The sequence below is a fragment of the Rhineura floridana genome, chromosome 2 (genome assembly GCF_030035675.1).
Source record: "Rhineura floridana isolate rRhiFlo1 chromosome 2, rRhiFlo1.hap2, whole genome shotgun sequence".
Lineage (NCBI taxonomy): Eukaryota > Metazoa > Chordata > Lepidosauria > Squamata > Rhineuridae > Rhineura > Rhineura floridana.
The window spans coordinates 23,030,839-23,048,449 of NC_084481.1; the positions used below are offsets into that span (position 1 = coordinate 23,030,839).

Below are 17,611 nucleotides of genomic sequence, written 5' to 3' on the forward strand. Positions count from 1 at the left end.
TGGCAAGCTTTAATAAGCCAAGAAGGGCAAGGGTTGAGAGGACACGTTGCTGGCCGCATCATCACAAGCACCTTGTCTACGTCATCAGGCCGCATCAACTGAAACCATTCCGAAGAAGGTGCAGCAGACTTTGCACTGGACACCTCATTGGGGACTACAGTAGATGTGGATGAGGCATCAAGATTGTTACAGAAGTGAGAAACTTTACCCTCGAAGTGTCTTGCAAACAATTCACAGTGGACCTCCGAAGGGACTAAAATTCCATTTATTGGAGTTGATGTCAACAGAACCCTGACAATACGGAAAAGCTCCACTGGACTTGAGGATGTGATGGTAGCAAAGAAGTGGGGCTTCTTTGCCACCCTCATCGCTGCACAGTAGGCATGGTTATGAGGTTTTACTTGTGTTCAATCAGCCTCACAGCCCGTCTTTTGCCACTTGCACTCTAACCGTCCAGCTTGTTTCATTGCCCTTAGCTCACTGGTGTACCAAGGTGCAAACCGGGCTCCACAATGCCAGAGAGGGTGCTCGGGGTCAACCCTGTAAAGAGGCCGACTTGCCTCGCTGTTCCACAGCGTGACAAGGGCTTCAACAGAGTTACTTGCTCTATCTACTGGGAACTCTCACAGGGCATTTAGGAATCCAGTGGATTCCTTTAGTCTCTAGGGGCAGACCATCTTAATCTGTCCACCCCCTCTGCAAGGAAGGTTCAGAGCTACAAGTCTAAACTTCACCAGGATGTGGTCAGACCACCCCCCGTATCTCCAGACCACCCCTTCCTCTATTTGGAGCAAAAACAAAGTTGAGCTGATGCAAGATTAACTGCAGCCTCTCTCTGGAGCCAGGGTCAGGCAGGGGGTCCCAGCCCGTATAATAAATACCTGTTTAGTTTGAAGACATCTGAGGTGTCTTGCTGTTCCCCATATTCAAAAATATCAAAAGCTTTTCTGGGGGTCTTTTCCCATGTGAGACTTTAATCAGTCTATGCTACTAGTGTAAGCCTACAAGAATGAGCATTCAGTTCCTTTTCTCACAAGGCCATGTTTCAACATCATTCACACATGACATGAGAGCTCAAAAGCATTTTAGTTGTCATATGGGAAAACAATTACAGAGATGGGAGATAGGTTGAAAAATGTACAGAAACCCATAGCTCGATATGTGCAGAAACCCATGGCTCAATAGGCTGTAAGTCTACATAGTAAAATTACTGGACTGTTTTCACCTCATTTGATCTAGTAATCTGAAAGGAATAAAAAGAACGATGCAGACAAAGTTGCAGACACCATGGTGAGTGTTTTGAGTATTTCCCAGCTTTTAATGTGTGCTTATACTTCTTCACTCTCAGCCTTTGGGATTCATTTCAAAATTAAAAGTGTGAACCTTGGAAAAAGAATACATGGCATTCAGTAACCTCATCTCCATTTTAATTAAAACTTGTCATTTGAGGACTGAAGTGCACAGTAGTTCTTCAGAAATGCTCTAAGAGGATGTTGATAGAATTGTCTGTAAATGGTCTGTTGGCTTTACTTACCTGCAGTTTTAAAGAAAGCTTAGTTCAACACAAGTGATTGTTTTCTTTTATCATTAAGTTGATGTTGTACTGTGGCTGCGTACACACGACATTTTATTCTAGGATAAATAGAGTCTGAGTACTTGTTTTTTCTATGTAGTCCTTACACAGTCTATATCTATTGCATATTTTATGCCCCTGAGAAGTGCTTTTGGAGAAACTGATTTCATTCCAAAAATAAAATCTCACTGCAGATAGATTCTGCATTACCCTGCAGTGTGCCCATTTGAAAACAGATGTAAGCGGTCCAGGCAGTGTGTGTGTGTATCTGCACCTGCCTAATGATGACGTGAGTGGATGTATACCAAGATCACAATTGCCACATCCTTATTCGTTCTCTTGGGACATCTGCAGGGAAAAGGTGTTGATAACCTAATCAAGGGAAGAGTTTTCAAATGCATATCAAGTAACCACATCTCCTCTTGATTCTACATCCTTCATCTACAATTTAGACTGGAAAGCAGTATGTTCAGGACAAGTATGAACAATTCTGGATTGAGAAAAACTGTATCTGCTGCAAGTGGGTTAGTGTATATGCAGCCTATAATGAGCTTTTTTAAAAAAATCCACTATTGGTTAAGTGTACTTTTTTTCTTTTTGTAAATTTCCTTTCTGCAGTGATTTAATTTCATGTTTGGATTACAAAATTTTGATATTCCTGTTTTCCAAAGTGCCTTTGTGGTCTGTTGTTATGAATAGATTGCTAACATAAAAAATGAATTCTTTGTGGAATAATATCACATAGTTCTTCCTCTTCTAAATAGAATCTATAGAACTCTTGTAATGAAGACTTTTTAATCGCTGATGACCTTGGCCCTGGTAGAATTTCAGCTTATCACAGGATGTGCCAAAATAGCATCTAGTTATAACTGGAACACTTTGAATTAAGACATAACAGTGTGTGCACATATATATTTAAAGTCACACTGTAACTAGTGGAATTTGCATCATGTAAACGTGTTCAGTATCCCTAAAATATCCTGAGTGCTGCTGAATTTTTAAAACTATAAGCACTGCTGGAAGTAATATACTGAATGCCAATTTAACAACAGATGTCTGTGCATCGGAAGCAGGCTTCTCTATGCAGATTCCCTTCAAAGATTGGATGTGCACCTGTATTGGGATTTGGGAAGCTTGAGGAATTTGATGTTAGGAATTCTGGTATGAACTGATATGATGCACATCTCCTATGCTAATAGGCAGACTGGACCTTAGCTATCCACTGGCTTACACACTTCTCAAATGTTCGACATAGTTCAAAAAAGTAATACCATGCATCTTAAAATGCGTGTATTTAGAGAAAATATGTCCAGAAATGCATATTTTGAGAGAAAATAGGTTTGAAAACATGTATTTAAATGTGTTTTTGTACATATTTTAATTTCAAAAATTTACAGATTAACCAAACTTGAGAGTGAACACATGCAAAAGTTATATGCTATGGAAATAGATTGATTTACTCATCCCTGACCTGGCTGCACCTTTTAATTATTAAAAAATCATATGTGTTGGTGGTAAACGTTGATTGTTAGTGATTTTAATATTGCTTCTTTGTCTAATTTTTAACCAAAAGTTCATCTAGAAATATAACATATACAAATACTGAAGGGTATTGATGTGGAGGTGCATTTCCATCTATCCTGTAATGCAGATGCAAATGTGCATCTCCAAAAACTGTCTTGGGCTATGTGATGTTCCTGTATTAATGTAAATATGGTAAGTGCTGTTTGTATAGAAGATATATGGTAAGTGGAGTGAAAGAGGAGGGGGGAGTAGATGAGCAGTAGAATGCTGGATGATTGGCTGAGCGTTTGAATGGCTGAGAGTATATATGGAAGAATGACAGTTGAATCTGGGTGGGTTGTTTTGGTGGTGTTTGGAGGTGGGTGTGAGTTGGTGGATGTGAGAGGAAGAAGGTGTTTGGTGGTGGATGTCAGGAGAGTGTGGAGAAAGAGGGAGTGGGAGTTCTAGTTAATAATAAGACAAGTATCACAGGAATAGATGAAACCATATGCTTATGTACCATTATAAAAGTAATCTTGTTATTTCTGATATTTAATAAATACTATTTTGGTTTACCGAAGGCCTGATCCTTGGCTGGGGTATTCACAGACCAGAAGGGAGGGCAAGGTAATTACCAAGGCTGAAGGGAAACAGTAACGAATGGTGGCAGCGGTGAAGAGGAGAATAATAACATTACAAGTATCCAGCGCAACCCAGAGTTATATGAGTTATCTATATAGATACAAAGGGGTTGGGAACAGCATACGCACGCAGGCACAAAAGTAACCAGATAGAGAGAGACTCAGGCAAAGTCTCTGGGAATATTGGTTACAGGACGTGACTGGTGGTGCTGCCTAGCAGGGGAATCTAGTGAGATCTGTGCTAGAGTGGAGAGAGAAACCATAAAAAAGGACAGTCCGGACTGGTGGAGTCCCTGGTAGTGCCTAGTGAAAGGCAGTAGCCACGAGCAGGTAGGAACCTGACAGGGAGAGCCGGGGAAGGGCATCACAGGCTACTTGTCATGTACAATGTAATAGTTGCTGCTATATTTATCACATTATAACTGTTTATATGTAGTTTTTTTAAAACTTCAAAAATATTGTACAGCAATATAATAAAATAGAGCCAATGTCAATATAAAAGAAAGTAATGCCAATAGCAATCATAATCTCCCTTTAGTTAGTAATATCTCACTTTCAGATGGTAACTAGCAGTAATTGTCTGGAGACAAGTGCTGAGGCAAAAACAAATGGAAAACACTGTTTAGTCCAAGACAATTGAAATTTAGAAACAAGACATTGGGAAGGGTCAGGATGGAGCTAGGACATAATCTAAATTTTGGATTGTCAGGCCCAGTACTGTTTACGTCTGCTCATTGGGGTAGTAAAATATTAGCTGCTTGGTGTACCTATTATACAGAATCTCTTTTTGTGTGTTTTGGTAAAATAATAATTGTTGTAGCAATGCACCTAAATGCCAATTAATTGCTATCTCTTACCATATATTGCAGCTTGGGTTCCAGTGCATAGTTTTATCTTGATATGCTTTGAGGGCAAACTGAGATGCTGGAGGGAAATTGTCTGCTGAATATGAGAGTTGTATATTCATTTTTTATTTTATAAGTATCTGAAGTCTTCCCCACCCTCCGCCTGGTTCAGGTGAAGCGTGACCTAGTTGCCTGCTCGAAATAAGTGGTTGCTAAGTAGGAAGGAACTATTGTAGCTCATGGATGGTAGACTTACCTTTTCCCATGGATTGTTCTCTTCTTCAGACTGTGAGCTAGTTTATTGTGATGGAATGAGCCACATAGAGCCTTGGTCTCATGCACTCCAACCCTCTTCTCCTACAGTGTAGATGAGAGAAGGCTCTCAGAATATTTTGCTTACATTTTTATTTAATCACAGTTCAGCATTCTATCTATAGTTTGTTGAACAAGCCAGCTTCATAATTCCTGGTTTGAAGTTGGCTTGTTTCAAACAAATCATGGTTAAGATTAATCACAATTTGTTGGGTTCAAGTGAAATAACAAGTTGTGATTTATTTGTATGTCACATTTGTTGATCTCTTACCTGCCTTTGATTTCATTGACTTTCCAGTGTCTGTAGGAAAAACAAATGGTTATTTTGTTGGATAAATGACTGCTGTTTCTTATGCAGCAGCTATGTTCTAACAATAATGTTAAAAACATCTCACCCAGCCACGGAAACAGGAAATTAATGTAGCAGGGGGAGAGATCCAATGGCAGCTGTTTGCTCGCTATGTTGGTTTTTTGTTACTGTCACATGTGTATGGGGAAACATCTTAGAGTTTTTTGGGACAAATGAAGACATGATAAAGGTAGCTTCTTCCAGGGAAAAATCAGCAAGATGTAAACTCTGTAGGGGACTGAATACTGTGTTAACATAGTTAAAGTAGAGCTTTCTAAACTATATAAGGACCTTCAATTTTGCCCTTTTGGAATGCACCTTCTCATTCCAGTTCTTAAACTCTCTTCTGCTGGCCATTGCATTCACCCCTTGGCTGGAAACCAGCTTGCCAGATTTCCATAAACCATTCGTGACTTTAATTCAACTTTATAGGAACTGTTGACCTGACTGTTTTTAGGACCTTTAAACAGGACTTCTGAATGATTTATATGGCCATGATGACCTAAAGGTAGGTAGGCCAAAACTGTGAGCAGAGTTTATTTTGAAGAGATATGTTTTGCTGCCTTTCTGGGAAGCCTTTCTTTTCCTCCTTTGTATCTTAAATATGAAAGCTTCTCTCCAGTGACCTTTTTCAAAAACAGTCTGGCTCTCCTAATAATGTTTCTGATCTTGGCAGATATACAAGAGAATTTGTATTTTAATGTGTGCCTTTTGTTCTTTACAGCTCTGTAAGTGAAACATCTTCTGTGTAAACAAGATCAAGATGACCAGCTCAGCCCGGGAACATCTCCTTTTTGTGCGACGACGCAATCCCCAGCTGCGATACACTCTGAGTCCAGAGAACTTCCAGAGTTTGACATCTCAGGGCACTGTGCCTGAGAACATGAACTTGCAGCGTGCCAACAGTGACACTGATCTAGTGACCTCTGACAGCCGCTCCAGTTTGACAGCAAGCATGTATGAATACACCCTGGGGCAATCTCAGAACCTTATCATTTTCTGGGATATTAAAGAAGAAGTGGATCCCACAGACTGGATAGGACTTTATCACATCGGTAAGCAAGAGCTTTTGTTCTTTGTTAACTAGTTGCGTGTTCCTCCTACATGTTTTGTCTATTGTTAAACAAATAAGAATGTTCAAGTAAACAATGTTCAGGATCTGAGATGACGCAGCACAAGATTTTCTAGAATCATTCTCTCCAGCACTTTGCACGATGGAATGTGAAAGCATGCTCCTCATGATCAAAGCTTTGGGTTTGATGTGACCTGATACCTATGGAAAGGCAGTCTTCTCGATGGCAAAAAATGTGTTGCTCTCAAACGTTCTATTCTTTTTTAAAACATATTTTTATTCAGCTTTTCAATAAATAGTGAAACAGTACCAAGAACTCACCGATAATGGAGCCAGGATAAACACAAACACTATTGGAGAAACTCTTTCTATTCTTCAATATGGTTGGTTGGAATAATGGCTTAGAGGTCCAAAGAGTAAGCTCCTTAATGTGAAAGTAAGGTGCAATTTTAACTTTCTTTTAACTTGCTGGGGAGGAGCCACTGAAATAATTCCCCCTTCCCCCGTTTTTTCATTAATAATTTTTATTGAATTTTTGAACAAAAACAGTGGAGAAAGGGGAACAGAAATCTTCCCCCTAACAAAGAGCAGTAACATATAGGGGAGGCTTATAACAAATGCTCATAAAATAAGGGGACTGAAAAGGGGGGTACAAAAATGACATGAAACACAAAAACAAAGCCACATATAAAGGTATATAATGGAGTAACGCATAATCTCTTAAACATACCCTTCAATAACATGGAAGATAATCTGACCAAAAATGGTGATTGGGAATCAGGGGGACTCCTAATACAGTCTGGGCTGGTGAGATAAGTCAAAAAGGGCCACCAGATGGATTCAAACACATCTGCCCATATCACCCTTCTCTTTAGCATACTACACCGAGTCAGCTTTTCTTGCAGTGCAAGTACATAAATTGTATGTTGGCATTATGGTTGCTTTGTTGTTCTTCTTTAGCTTTACTCTGATTTTCAATATTACTGGTTCATGATCTGTACAGCAGTCTGCTCCTGGTCTTGTTTTTGCAGAAAGTATGGAACTTCTCCATCTTCTGCTACCAATTTATATAATTGATTCCTATATTGACCATTTGGTGATGTCCACGTGTACAGTCATCTTTTCACTTGCTCAAAAAATGTGTTTGCAAGAAACAAATGAATTCACAGAATTCAATACGTCTTTCTCATGCTTCATTTGTATCTCCTAAGACCCATTTTCCAACAATTTCTAGTTCTTTTTTGTTCCCTACTTTTGCATTACAGTCCCCCATGATTATCAGCACATCTTGTTTTGGTGTGTGATCAATTTCTTCCTGTATTTCTGCATAAAATCTCTCCAATTCCTCTTTTTCTGTGTTTGCCATTGGAACGTAGACTTAGATGATGGTTATGTTAATAGGTTTCCCGTTTAATCTCATTGATATCACTCACTCAGACCTTGCATTATAGCTTCTAATTGCTTTCCCTACATCAGTTCTCACTATTAAAGCAACCCCATTTCTTCTTAATTTCTCATTTCCTGCATAAAATATTTTGTAGTTGCCTGACTGAAAGTGTCCCATTTCTGTCCATTTTAATTTACTCATACCAAGTATTGTAATGTTGATGTGTTCCATTTCTCGCTTGACAATTTCTAGCTTCCCCTGGTTCATGCTTCTCACATTCCATGTTCCTATTGTGTACGCCGTACAACTCCAGACCCCCCTTTAGCATCTGTGGGCATGAGCCTGTGGGGTTCCATTTGGCTTTGACCCAGCTGCATCATTACTCACAGCGCCACTCGTACTTGTCTGGTGTTCTTCCCCAGTAGCTCATTGAGTGCTTTCTGACCTGGGGGTCTCATCTTCCAGCACTATCTCGTGTTGCATTTTGGATACTCTGTTCATAGGGTTTTCATGGTAAGAGGTATTCAGAGGTGGTTTAGCATTGCCTTCCTCTGACTTTGGATGCGTCTTAGTCTGGTGTTTCAGCTTTGACCATTGCGCATTGGGTGCCCCTGCTCGGAGTCTAGCCTCTTGGTCTAGACTCCTGATAACATTGCTCTCAGCTTCTTCGACACCGTCAAACCCCTCACCATGTTAAGGTGTGCATCCTAGAAGAGGGCCCTAAGAGTATCAACATATTAAGTTTACCATCTGATCCACAATACATCATGGACTGAGAGAATGTGAGTTCTACTTTCGAACAGTGAAAAGTTGCACTAAGAAACATTTGGAGGAAAAGAGAGGCTTGCTACCTCTTATTATCATGTGCTGACCTTCTGGTTTTTTTTAAAGAAAGTTTAATTTTAAGTCACGCTAAGGTATTTGAATCCTTGTTTTTTCTTTGTTTCTGCAACTGGCATACATTACGTGCAGCTTGCCTTACGCATTAGAGAGATTTTTGATGAGGTGCCAGTATAATGCAGCAGTTCGCATGAACTTTTTTGCCCTTCAAACACTGGAGAGTTGTTTGAAAGAGATACTATTAGAGATAGGAAAATGTTTACTTCCTAGCTCACAAAAAAAGAAAAGAGGAAAAAGCTCACTAGAGTTTGTATTTTTGCCTTTTGAAAATTTATTAGTTAATTTATTAGTTAATAATCAATTGCTTCCTTACCACAAAGTAAGCGTAGCTATCTGTCATCATCAAACTTCATGACAAATGTTATGTGTCAAGGAAAATGAAGGACTTTTGCACAAGAACAAGGGTGTCTGCCATGGACGAGTTTCTTACTAGCCCTAGTTACACTTTTGAAGCATATTTTTAAAGATGGTGTTGCAGATTTATCTCTTCCATCCTCTTTTCTGTCTTCCTGCAGGAATGGGGAATTGGCAAAAACTGTGATTTCGAAGAAATGGATAAATAGGAATATATGTTCTTTCTTGGAAGCTATCAAATCCGCACTTTCCGAAATAATATAAGAACTGAAACACAGCCATGCTTCAAAATTCATACTTATTTGAATTTTGTTTTTTTTTTTTTTCAATAATTTTTATTCAGATTTTCATAAAACATACAAGACAAAATCATAAAACATTCAAAGACAAAAAACAAAATCAAAAATAGTTAAACAAAAAGAAAAAAAGAACAAAAAAACAAAAATAAAAAATAAAGAGTAAAATATTGACTTCCCATTTGTCAAAGATCAAATCAGTTATAAGTCTATAATATATAACAATCCTGTCTCTTAAGTCATATTATAAAATCACTTTCCTCCAGTAGTTATCTTACTTAATCATCAAATCTCATAAACATTACTTTATTCTTTCCACAAAAAGTCAAAGAGAGGTTTCAATTCTTTAAGAAATATATCTATCAATTTTTTTTTCCAGATAAGCATATCGATTAATCCATCTCATTACTAATTATGATAATCTTATTGTCATAACCATAGTCAAAATAAACATTTCAATTAATCCATCACATCAGAATCTGTTAGGTTCAATAATTTCAGTAGCCATTGTTCTATTATCTCTATTAGTTCCATTTTCCATCTTCCATCTTCAGTAGTCTTGTTAAGTCCAGTAATTTCAATATCCAATCTTCCATTATCAGTATTCCATAATAATCTTGCTGTCAAAGCCATAGTCATATAGTAAGAGTCTGATGGGAATTACCTCTATCCCAAATATTTTCTTGCCATCCATTCTGAATAGGTTGCTGAAATACTGCTGTAAAATCATATCTCTGTTCTTTTTTTCAAAATACACTGGGTCATCTCTTAAAAGTTTTTCCATTGTCACATGGCTGCAGTTAATTCCATAGATTTTCTCTATATTGGGCTCCATCACATCATTCCAGTCCAGAAGATTATCCATGCCATTGATAACTTTATCTCTAGAATCTTCATTCATTTCTTCAGAGATAACATTGAGTTCCAAACAATAGATTTTATTTCTAAAGTCCATAGACTCCAAATCTTGTTCCTGTTCCACGTTGGTTCCAATCTCCGGGATCTCCTCTCTCACAGGGACCCCTATTCCAGTCTCCAGGGTCTCCTCTCTCACAGGGACCCCTGTTCCAATCTCCGGGGTCTCCTCTCTCACAGGGACCCCTTCCAGGGTCACCTCTCTCACAGGGACCCTTATATCTTTAATCTCCTGCTTCATTTTACTCAATTCAATTTTCATTATCTCAATCTCATCCATTATTTTCTGAAACATAGTTATTTCCAGATTTTCAGCCACTTTCTTAATTGCCATTTTAAAAGAAAAATATAGGAAAACCACTTCTTATTTCAGCAACAATTGGGTTAATTCTCCAAACTTGGTGACATCACAGTATAAACAGAGCAGACAGCCTTATCTCTCCAATAGTTAAGTAAACAAAATGCAGTTCCCAGGATCGAAACAATTAATGGCAATCGTCAAGAAACAGATTCGTCAAAATAAAATAGACCAAAAAGAGAGTAGTCTCAAAACAGTATAATATTTTTCAAAATAAAAATCTGGAATAGAAATCCCTCTTCTGTGTATATCTTTAGAATGCAAATCCAGGACAGCTTTTTGCAACAAAAACAGAGATAAGCTATTAATTAGTGCGTAGCAGAGAGAAGTTATGGCTCCCCAGTGAGATGTCAAAAACTGATCAATCTGGCAAATCTCTTTTAAACAGCAACAATTTAAGTCAAGTAAAAGAAAAATATAGAAAGAAGGGTGCTTGCCTGTTAGTGCGTTCTCTCTTAGAAGATAAGATGAACGTTCGCTTTAACAGATAGAGCTTGCTGTTGAAAATCCGTCCCACCTTCGTCGGCTGGACCTCGTCCCATAAATTAATGAGATCTGGTCGTCCCAACAAAAATAGGCTTTGAGGTTAATCTCTTCGTTTCTCCCTACCCGGGAGAAGTTTAATCAGTCAAAAAAAAAAGAAAAAACTGACTGATATATCTGAATAAGCTTCTTTTGAGGCAGGAGCCCGTCTCAAAAGCAGGCACAGGCTAAGTCACCCTTCCCGGAAGTCATACTTATTTGAATTTTGCAATGCAGTTTGCCAACCAATGTTGACAAAAATTCATATATTAGGAGAAAGTGTGCATAAAAATGAATGAATGACTGAAAATACAATATAATATGCATTATATGACAAGAAAAGGCTTGCAAAAAATGTTTAGTTTCCATTAAGCTGGGTTAGCACAGTGGGGAGGAGAGCCTGGCAGGGAGTCCAGAGTCTGTGAGTTCAAATCCCCTCTTGTGTCTCCTGGGCGTAAAGGCCCAGCTAAAGATCACCCCCACAGTGAGTGGCTCAGGGGTTATGTGCTCTGCCACCTGTGCAGCCGTGGGCAAGCTGCATAGTCCCAAGGACCCCAGTTGCCCCCCAGCTGGCAGTTGCGGACAAGGAAGGGACTGGCTTGTGCAGCTGTGGCAAGCTGAGCAGGCCCTAGCCAGCTGGGGAGGGCTAGCCTCAGAGGGAGGCAATGGTAAACCCCCTCTGAATACCGCTTAGCATGAAAAGCCTATTCATAGGGTAGCCATAAGTCGGGATCGATTTGAAGGGAGTCCATTTCTAGTTTTTTCCAGTTGAAACTGCATACAGAAATGTGTTAGAAGAAATTCATTAAAATGCTGGAGAATTTTCATCCGGACTTTAAAAAATAATCACAAACTGCTGCAAACATTTGGGGAACTGAATTTAAGACTGGAAAAATGAGAAACCAAGAGAACTGAAACTGACAAATCTTTCCATCCCTAGTCAGAAGGTGATGAACTGGCATTTTAGTGCAAGTTGATACTACTCACAGGTTTATCAGGTTTCCTTATGGATTAGTCAGTCCTGTCTGTCTTGATAGATTATAATCAGGAACTCTAGGTTCAGCAATGCATTTTATCAGCTGTTGGCCCCAGCTCTCAAAATTCAGACACGGCAGCATATTGAGCCCTGGGAAAAGGGCTCCAGTATTAAAAATGTAAAATTGCTGGGCAGCAGCCAAATATTCTGTACCAGTGGGACCAGGGGAGGCAGTGAGACGACCTTCCAGAAGTGCTAACCTCTGCTTGATTAAACTAAGTCATTTCTATTTATAATTTGACATTGATAGGTGTGGAATAATAGCTGTATTTGTTCCTGTTTGTTTTGTAGGTTTCTGTTTTTGGAGTGGGATTGTGGTAGTGGTGATCTCTTTGACTTTTGTGTTGACTTGAGTATTAATTTTCGGAAACCTTATATGGTCATATCAAGAGTCAACCAGAAATTAAAAAATGGGGTGTCCAGAAAATATGCTCTATGGCTATTCCATTCTTCTTTTTAGTTTAGACTCTTTAGTAGGAAGTTAAACACAACATTAGTAAACCTAAACATTCTTGCCTGGTTTGTTCTGGAGTCTTTAAAGCTTCCATTTTGTCTGTGTGTATTGGTTCCATACCAAGAAATACCAAATGCACCACTTGATCCAGTAGCTTTTTGGCAAGCCAGTCTTGTTTTGTGAGATGCTTCCTTAATCTCTCCATTCCTATAACTAAACCAGTTGGGCACAGTCTACTGGGGCTGTTTCCCTTCTCAAACTCATGGAAGCCATTGAAGTCTGTGTCCCAAGAGATTGCTATTGAATTGCCTGTTCGTGCTTCATAGCTGACTGAGGATACTGGTAGACTGTAACTGATTCTTGTCCTTCCCTAACCACCTCATAGGATTGTAGCCTGTGTGACATTCTCATTTTCTGTGTATAGCAAACATTTTTGTATAGAGGAGCATTCCGTCATCAGAGTGCCAACCTGCAATCGGAAGTGATTCAGTCTAGATACAGCCTTGCTGTCTCCAAGAGAATTGGACCCCAGTGACTTGAGGTTGTCCAAGTGCCACCTGGATATAGATGAGCTGGATCTTTTCTGTAACAGTGGTAAAATCAGCTTGGGAGAGAGGGTGGGGAAGATTTACAGTTAGAAAGGATGACAAGAAGCCTCTCTCCCTACACACCAGCCTTCCGCTTCAAATTTCAGTTTCAGCTGCTACATTGTATTTTTTTAAAAAAAATACTCTCAATGTCATCTGTTCCTGTGGATCAGTATCCCCAATCTGGTGCCCTTCATATGCTGTTGGATTACAACTTGCAGCACCCCTGACTACTGGCCATAACTGCTGGGGCTGATAAGAGTTATAGTCCAGCTTAAGGGCAACAGGTTGGGGAAGGCTGCTGTGGCCACTCTAGTGTGACTCAGCCTTGTGTTTAACTACACAGATGGTTATCACAGGTGACAAGGCATTCCATGTAGGTGATTAGCGCATGGAATTCCATCTAGACAAGTGAGCAGGCTGTCAGATGAGGAGCAAAGTGATCTTGGCAGGCTAGTAACTTTCCTAGCCTTCTATACAAGGCTGGTCTATATAGAGATTCTTCCCTTTTCTTTTTATACATTGGTTGCTTCTTTATATCGTTAAAATGGGCTTCTTAGATCAGTACTGATTGTACAAAAACAAACTCTGAAAAGGATAAGCCATATAATACACTGAAACATAAAATTATTTCTGAAAGTTTTTGCATTTATAGTTGTGAGTGTTTACGGCTGAGTTGGACTGATTTTAATATTTTTCTGTTTGAAATTCTGATTATGCAAGTATGATGCATTGTGGTTCGTTTGCAGCATAACACTTCAACTAGAAAAGGATCTCCTTTTGTTTCCTGCTAAAGGAATAAAGATTTTATTATTATTTTTGTTGTTTTTAGAGCTATTCCACATATTACTATTTAAATGAGTACATGCATACAGATCTGCTTTGTGATTTCACTAAAACAATAACCTTTGAAGTGCATCTAAGTCTCTTTCTCCTCATGAACATCACAAAAGCATGTACGAGGAATGTGGAGTCAATGACGTATCTGCAGTTTGACATATGTATTCTGGTCTCCTAATATGTTATGGTCCTGACGTGAATTTTAGTGGTCAATATCTATTACCTTTATTTCTTCCACTTTTACTAGGAGTTGAAATGAGCTGGCTTGTGGATTTCCACAAGAGCCTGCAGGAGACTGGAAAGATACCAACTGCTAACTCCTATTTGCACTTGTGACTGCCTTTTTGTATTTTGTTTTATTTAATTTGCTTACTTGCCTTACTTGGAGCTCTTCTGGTCAGACCGTTTCACCTTGAGTGCATTCAGACAGGTAATTCATCTGGCTGTTATTCCATTACAAGGCTAATAATGATACAAGATTTTTTCCCCCGAAGTGTGCAGCTGCAGTCCACATATAGTATAGTTTCCAAATGCTTTTTAATATTACGAGGATGACAGAGCATCCAAAAGTTACTCAGCAAGCACACAACACTATTTTCTTTTGTTATAGATCCATGTCTCAGCCAAAATTTGGTGTGTGCTTTACAGGTACATAATGTAAGTCAGCCGATACAGACTGCTGTCAAACATCTGTGATATGCTAGTAGGAGAAACTGTGAAACAGATGGTACATCCATGCTATGTTTGTGCAGTGATTATTTGTGTGTGGGCATGTTGTCTGGGCTACTTTTTTTTCTTCTGAGTAGGCAGACTCAGGAGTAGATTATGACCTAAAAGTGCCTTTTTCACATGACAACTCTTAGAATGATTTGGCATTTATACTGGGGCTAACTGTAGCATATTTTAAGGACTGTGTTACTTCATGTATTCTTTGTATCTTATTTGACTTTGTTGTAAACCGCCCTGTGGCTTGTGCAAAGGGCAGTATATAAACAACACAAATAAAAAAGTGAGGAAGAGAGAGGGTTGTGAGTTGAAGACATTTCTTAAGAATGCTTTAGCATTTGTAACAGTACTTTCAAAATAGTTGTGCTTCCCTTACATTCTCTTACTGTAATCATTACAACAATTCTATAAGGTGGGTCATCATTTCCCCCCTCCTTGCTCTCCAATATTTCCGATGGAGGACTGAGGCTAAAGGAAGTGGAGTCTTCCGGGTTCATAGTTAGGCTGCACTCCTGTGTACACTTGGGACTTGAACTCACTGGGACTAACTTCTGAATATGCAGCTTTAAGATTATATTGTTACCCTCTTTGTTTTACATATTCTTGCTGCTGCTGCTGTTGCTACTATTATTTTTTACACACACCTCTTAATGTCCAGGTATACTGAAGGCCACAAGGGTACTTATCTTTACTAGTGTATTTCACTGCTTGGGAAATGTAGAAGCTGTTCCAACAATGTTCATGTCATGATGCAAGGTAAATGTTATTGTATTACAAAGTGTTCTGTGTTTTGTGAGTGATAAGGCCCTTCAGAATGTCATTATTTGGCACTTTTCTTTTATTTAACAGGATTTTTATGCCACTTAATCATGAACAACTCTAAGAAGTTTACATAAAATACAAAGTATACATTAAAATTACCAATGAAATCAGGTGTTAAAAACAAATTGACCTATTTTTTTCAAAATATAAATAAAATCGGCAGTTCTTAAAAATATATATTCTAAAATAAAATTACATATTAAAATACAAGTCCAATTTTCATGTCTGGGTAAGGCTGCCTAAACAAAATGGTTGCCCTTAGTGCATTTTATCCTATATGTCTATGAAGTTGTTTGATAAAATTCAGATTTAAACAGTCCTTCAGCTCAGCAAGCTTTGTTGAAATTATAATAAAGGTCATGTTTTACACTCGCTTGTTTATACCTTATTTACAGCTCACACTTGGAATGATCTAAATTGGAAAACTATAAGTCATTCCTCCAGGAACCTACCAAAACATAATCCCTGAGCTCTATATTTTTAAAAATTCTCAGTGTCTAGCATGAAAGAAGGGAGCTTAGGGGTGTAGAAGTACTGGAGTACAGATTTTTACAAGTCTTGACATCATCAACCTTTCCGGTAATCATGCATTTTGATTAACAATATTGAATTGGGCTATTAACTGTAGGATCTCTACTCACAAAGCTGAGGGAGGCTTTAATTTGATTTGATCTGTGTCCATGCCAGCTCTTACTTGTACTTTATTTTACAGGTGAGAGGCAATGCTCCTTGCAGCATCTGGAGAGACAAAAAGAATGATATTTCAGGAAAGGTGGTACCTCTTTTATGAGGGGCTGGCTTCACTTGCCTATTCTGTAACAGCTGAAGTCCAAATCAAGAATATACCCTAGGATGTGCTGCAGACTTAACTAGCCATAGGAAGATGCACCCTGGGAAGATCAACTGGTGTGAACTAGGGATGGGTGAGAAATTTCAGTTCACACTTCAAGCAAAATTCACACTTTCCCGTTCCGTGCCCGGTACCTGCCGGGCAAAGGGGCGTGTTTGCGGCTGCTGCCGAAGCCAGGCCGCCATCAAGGGTGTGTCCGTGCGCACGTGGCGCGCCAGCGCGCCGTCGTGACGCACAGTAAGGAGGCGGGGCAGCTGAAGGCCATTTAAGGCCACTCCACCAGCCTCCCGCCCTCCTTTGAATTTTGGCGGCGGAGGCCTTGTGGCGGCGGCTGCTGCGCGCCGCGGGGAGCCTTCCGGCCGCGGCGGGCCCTTTGGCCTCCCGCCCTCCTTTGAATTTTGGCGGCGGAGGCCTTGTGGCGGCGGCTGCTGCGCGCCGCGGGGAGCCTTCTGGCCGCGGCGGGCCCTTTGGTGCGCTGGCCTAGCGGGGGCAGCGGCGGCAGCGGGACGCGAGGGGCCTTCGGGCCGCGGCGAGGCTCGGGAGGCCTTCCGGCCACGGCGAGGCCTTTGATGGGCCGGCCTCGCGGCTGCGACGAGGCACATGGGGACTTCCAGCGGCGGCGAGGCACGGGAGGACTTTCAGCCGCGGTGAGGCCTCTGATGGGCCGGCCTTGCGGCTGCGACGAGACGCGTGAGGACTTTCAGCCGCAGCGGGGCACGGGTGGCTTTCCAGTTACAGTTTCAGTTTCAGTTACCCCTGAGGAAGAATCTTTAATTCAGAACATGTCAGGCCTAAACAAACTGCACTGCTATGGGGCCACCTTTGATGCTCTTCTGCTCTCTCCTGTTTCTTTCCTTCAAACTATCACCTTCTGATTCCATCATTTATCATAGAAATAATGTTTGGGATTAAGGGAAACACAACAACCTACTTCTAGTTAAATAGTACCCTAGACTTTCTATCATAAACCTGGAATATGTGGAGTAGGGGGAGAGACAATGTTTAAAATTTAATTCTATGCTGATAGTAAAAGAGAGATTGAAAAGGCCAAATATGTCTTGCAACCCAGGGCATGTGTGTCTGTGTTTTAAGTATGCAGAGAGAAATGTTTACTTTAGCTGAAGGTGAATCACAGTCAGCATTTTTATGGATTAAATATAATTTGAAAAGAACAGTAGGGGAAAAGGTTATTTTAAGGATTTTCTATTTAAACTAAACAAAATATTTATGCAGGCAGGCTTCTGTGCAGAACATAGAGGCAAGTATTCA

At 39.9% G+C, this 17,611-nt stretch overlaps 1 protein-coding gene across 6 annotated transcripts in view; it reads left to right on the top strand.

The window, feature by feature from the left end:
• Nucleotides 1–17,611, top strand: part of HECW2 (HECT, C2 and WW domain containing E3 ubiquitin protein ligase 2) — a 299,050-nt gene that overhangs the window by 64,572 nt on the left and 216,867 nt on the right. For all 6 annotated transcript variants that reach the window (XR_009760443.1, XM_061608169.1, XM_061608168.1 and 3 more), the window contains one exon: nt 5,948–6,278. Coding sequence is in view for 5 of the 6 variants with exons in the window: in XM_061608169.1 (XP_061464153.1) it covers nt 5,987–6,278 (292 nt within the window). In the remaining variant the exon portion in view is untranslated. The remainder of the gene's footprint in view (nt 1–5,947; nt 6,279–17,611) is intronic.